Source organism: Penaeus japonicus, unplaced genomic scaffold (assembly GCF_977035675.1).
Source record: "Penaeus japonicus unplaced genomic scaffold, GWHDUDI00000001_assembly GWHDUDI00000025, whole genome shotgun sequence".
Lineage (NCBI taxonomy): Eukaryota > Metazoa > Arthropoda > Malacostraca > Decapoda > Penaeidae > Penaeus > Penaeus japonicus.
Genome location: NW_028234427.1, coordinates 18772047 through 18777046, shown reverse-complemented (window position 1 = coordinate 18777046; position 5000 = coordinate 18772047). Strand labels below are relative to the sequence as shown.

The following is a 5000-nucleotide window of genomic DNA, read 5'->3' as shown; positions in this document are numbered from 1 at the left end:
GGGGGCGTGTCCAGGAGAGGGAAGTTGGGGGGGGGGGGGCAGGGAGAGAAGGAGGGATCAGAGGGTGAGGGGGGTCTCTTCCTCCACGTGTAGCGGCGGTGTACGTGCTCTCAGTGAGTCAGTGTGTCAGCGTTAGTGTTCTCTGTCGGATCCTCTGTTGTATTTGTGTTTCATCTTTTCGGTTTGTGTGGTGTTGCTGGTCGCTTTGTCGGCTGGAATCGGACACCGCGAGGGAAAAAACGCACTGTAGGATGATACTTTTCTCTTTTTAATATGATATGAAGTGATTTCCCACCTTTTTTCGGTGGATTAAAAGAATCAATGAATGCAGACACAGTTCGAAAAGCGGCTCGAGAATAAGATACAAACAATAACATTTTCCTCAAATCCTTTCCACAGGCGAGTGAAGACAGAACCCGCAACCGTCTCCGGAAAGATGAGAGTCGTGCAGATCGTCGCTTTATGGGCGTGTGTGTGCCCGTGGGATGGCGTGAGGGCGGACATGTGCGACAGAAGGGACAGGAGGAATCTCAGGGGGTGGAAGGGGGACGTCGGGGACCTTCAGTTCTTCCCCGGCGGGACGGCGAGGGATAGACTTCAGGTGAGTGACGTCCGTCGAATGAAGAGACTTAGGAGGCCATCGGAATGCAGGACAGACTGTATTTTGATTCATTGTATTGGCTGTATTTCTAATCTCATTCTACATACGTTTTAATTATCTGTCTCAAGATAGGGATTGAACAGGTTATTGAATAGACTATATAAATAAAAGGGATACAAGCAGAAAGGAATGTATGTCAAGAGCACTTAGGGAGAACGTACGGATACTGCTGTAGAGAAAGAGGAGCAACATGCAAAGAGACAGGAATTGAGGAAAGAATCAAGAAAATGATTAAAGGGAGGAAACAGAAAATCAGATATAGATATAAGATAATCTGTAGATATTTTCTGAGATATGAAGAACGATTGAATAGAGATGTTTAAGATAATGCAGTAGAGTGCAGAATTCCGATTGTCTTTCTCGTTTCGATTTCCGTAATGTACATTGGTTATTACAAACACTCCCCCTCTGAAATACACTACATAACCACGCTTACACAAACACCGGTTCACCTTCCGAAAAACACTCGATACAGGCACACCCACACAAGCAGAAACTTCCTTCTATAATACAACCAATATAGCCACACTCATTCAGACACTCAACCAACATAAATACACTCACGCAAATACCTTCCGAAAAACATACTTCACTCACATAGGAATTAATTCAATCACTCTCAAAGACCTTTATTTTCTGTCATTGCGAGACACTGATCTGTTTTCTTTGTATTTCTTACGATAAGTACTGTAAATGAATTAATATATTCGTGGATATTTCTGCGATTTACATGCATGCTATAGCTTAGAAGATATACATGTTTATATTGATTGTTGTTGTATATTTTTCTGTTAATAACTAAAGTAATTGTATATTGGACCAAATAGAATTAATTGTATTTATTGCACTGTATTAATGTTTTGTGTTCAGTAGGATATCATAATGAAATGAGTTCAACAATCTCCCTTTCCTCACACTCCCCGCAGCTTCACCATCGCGTGCGCCGTTTCCTGAGTTTTCCGACTGGCTCCGTCCTCACAGTCACCCCGAAGCTCACTATCCCTTGGTACAGTAGGCTCAATGGCGATATAAGTAAGTATAAGTGCGTCAGTACCAGGGAGGGAGATTGAGAGTGCGGGAGTGTGAGAATAAGTCGGGGAGTTTTGAGGGAAGGGGGAAAAAGAGAGGGAAATTATGACGAAAAAGTGTTAAAGTGAGAGAGTGTGTTGGGGTATTTTGTGAGGAGAACGACAAGCGGGGAGTAATGATGACAAAAAGTTTGTGAGATTGAGAGGGTGAGTGAAGGAGTTCTGTCATAGTAATGACAAGGGATGGGAGTGAAAGAGGTAGTGGAACTTGTGTGGAGTGTGAAGAAGCTGGGCTAAGTGTGCGAGACTCTGACTGATTTTTAAAGTAAAAGGAAAAGTAAGTGAAAAGTATTTAACTGTAGAGGAGTGAGTGACAAATATATATATGAATTTTCCTGTTAAAATGTGTGCCTATGTGAATTATAAATCGTCCATACTATTAGCCCCAAAATGAATTAATCCCAATCTCTGGCATAAAATCCATAAAACTCAAACCAACGAACAACCCGCATCTACTTCCCCCCCCCCCCCCCTCTCCCTCCAGCTGGGAGTCAGCTCTACGCTTTCCCGATCGAGCTCAACCTCCCGAACTCGACCCTTCGCTTTGCCACTCGAGACAGACGCCCGGGAAACATGTACGGTAGCGGCATGATGGGCGGAGGGGACAGCAGCAGTAGCAGTGCCAGTAGCAGCAGCAGCAGCAGTAGCAGCAGTAGCACTGATACTACCACAAGGAGACCTGTTTTCGGTGGGCTCGGTCTCAATAGGTATGACAGCAATACTTATGATCAGAACAGTATTTACGGCAGTGCTAACAGTGACGGGGGCGCGTACGGCTATGCAGGGGCATACGGGAATGCCCATACTGGCATCTACGGCGCTAGCGGCAGTGACAGTAGCACTTATGCTCACCTCTACGACACTGGCAGCTATCCATACGGCCATGGCAGTGCATACGGCAACAGTGACAGCAGTGCTTACGGCCAAGGAGCTTCCCACAGCAACAATGGTGGCAATCCCTACGCCCACGGAGCTACTTACAGCAACAGTGACGGCAGTACTTACGCCCACGGAGCTACTTACAGCAACACTGATGGCAGTACTTACGCCCATGGAGCTACTTACAGCAACACTGACGGCAATACCTATGGCCATGGAACTACTTACAGCAACAGTGACGGCAGCACCTACGGCCATGGAGCTACTTACAGCAACAGTGACGGCAGCACCTACGGCCACGAGCCAACGGGGGGCAGCGGAGACGCGCACGAAGGGGCTTCCCACGTGATCTACAGCCGATCCATCGACGACCAGCGGGTCACCGGCTTCACGTTCCTGATGAAGATCATGGACAAGTAAGTAGCGAAGGAACAAGGAGGGTCGGGGGACTATAGAAGCAGGAGCAGTAGAGAGGAAGAAATAAGTAAGAAAAACGGTAGAACTGGTAGGAAGAGGAGAAAATTAAAGGAGGATGAATAGAAAGGAAGAAATAGGTTTAAAGAAAATGCAGAAATCAGTAAAAAAAAGTAGATTATTAGTAAGAAATCACTCAAATTTCATCCTTCTGTTAACCACAATGACTTTCTTCAAACAACCTTTCATACCATTCTAATAATCATAACAATCTAACATAATACCATGATATACCATAAAGTAATAATCCACCATAACGTAACAAATTACCACAATCAAATTCATTCTCACACAACGCCCATCTCTCGCCAGCCTGGGCTTGGACGGGCGTGCGTGTCTCCTGCGGGCGGTGTGCGAAGTGGCCGAGGAACCCGTGGCCGACCTGGGCGTCACGGGAGAAGTCGTCAATCTCTTCTTCAGGTGAGAAGAGGGGCGGGGTGGAGCAGAGGGAGGGGGAGGGGGAGAGAGGGAGGGGGAGAGAGGGAGGGGAGAGAGGGAGGGGGAGAGAGGGAGGGGGAGAGAGGGAGGGGGGAGGGAGTGGGGGAGGGGGAGAGAGGGAGAGAGGGGGAAGGGAGTGGGGGAGGGGGAGAGAGGAAGAGGGAGGGTGAGAAGGAGGGGAAGGGGGGATGGAGTAGGGGAGGGGTAGGGGTAGGGGAGGGGTAGGGAGAGGGGAAAAGGGAGGCAGAGGGGAGGATAGGGAGGGGGAGAGGAAAAGAGAGCGAAAGGGAGAGAAAGAGGGAGAGGGAGAGGGAGGGGGAGAGGGAGAGGGAAAAAGAGAGGGAGAAGGAGAGGGAGAAAGAGAGGAAGAGCGAAAGGGAGAGGGAGAGGGAGGGGGAGAGGAAGAGGAAAAGGGAAAAGAAGAGGAAGAGGGAGGGAAGGGGGAGGGGAGGGAGAGGGGAGGGGGAGGATAGGGAGAGAAAAGGAAGAACGAAAGGGAGATAAAGAAGGAGAAGGTGAGGTCGAGGGCGAAGAAGAGAGGGAAAGGATGAGAGAAAGTGAGAGTGAGATAATGAGAGTGAGAGAGAGAGAGAGAGGGAAAAGGGGGAGTTGGAGTGAGAGATAGGGAGAGAGAGGATGAAGCAGAGAAATAGGGAGAGAAAGAAGGAGAGAAAGGGAGAGAAAGAGAGCCAAATATCTTCCAATCCCAAACCAGCCTCCTTACCCCCCTCCCCAAGGGAATTCCCTCATCCACTCACATTTCTGCCTCCGTCTCTTCCAGCGCCGGCTATGGCAGCGGCGACGGCCAGCTGGCGGAGTTCGTGAAGGCCGAAGAGAGGGGGCGCCGGGAGGGGGACTGCGAGAGCCTGTACCCTGCCTGCCCCTACCGCCTCATGGAGCTCGTCACCGCCTCCATGTCGTACTTCCATCATGGCATGGCGCATGTGGGCAAGTCCGGCGGTGCTTCCGCGACCTTCACTTGAGCTTCGGGAATTTACGTCTACACCACACTACATGCACATACATATGCTCGTGCACACATGTTAGAAAAAGGAATATGCATATATGCATATAACAGGAAACACACACACACACACACATACACACACACACACGCATACACATACACCACATTGGCGTACAGAGATATGAAAGAAACACGAACATCACAGATCTCTTGTAAAACAATTTTCGAATTCTGTCTCGAACAACCAAAGAATGTGACTCACTGGTTAGAGTAAGCGGGTTTCGAAGCTTCATTCAATGTACTTACAGTAAGTATGTACGATTACAGGCTGTAAAACGCAAGCTCTAGTAAAAAAAAGTGGGTCACGCTAAACAAATAGTAAAACTAGAGACGAAAAAATAAACAAAATTAAAGACGTATTGTATTTATCTATCTATTTATTTATTTATTTACATCATCATATTACTTAGATGTATAGATTTTTTGTTATAAT

General features: G+C 47.7%; 1 protein-coding gene across 3 annotated transcripts in view; it reads left to right on the top strand.

Annotated features, from left to right (window-relative positions):
* LOC122257465 (uncharacterized) overlaps positions 1-5000 on the top strand; it is a 12187-nt gene that overhangs the window by 7049 nt on the left and 138 nt on the right. The window contains exons 1-6 of one of the 3 annotated variants that reach the window (XM_043022755.2): positions 90-246; positions 400-601; positions 1588-1693; positions 2234-3044; positions 3415-3522; positions 4322-5000. The exon at positions 4322-5000 is cut by the window's right edge and continues 138 nt beyond it. In XM_043022755.2, coding sequence (XP_042878689.2) covers positions 437-601; positions 1588-1693; positions 2234-3044; positions 3415-3522; positions 4322-4523 — 1392 coding nt within the window. In that variant the 5' untranslated portion in view covers positions 90-246; positions 400-436 and the 3' untranslated portion in view covers positions 4524-5000. Of the gene's footprint in view, positions 1-89; positions 247-272; positions 602-1587; positions 1694-2233; positions 3045-3414; positions 3523-4321 lie in introns of those variants that run through there. The other 2 variants (XM_043022756.2, XM_086551417.1) reach the window with 2 other exon arrangements.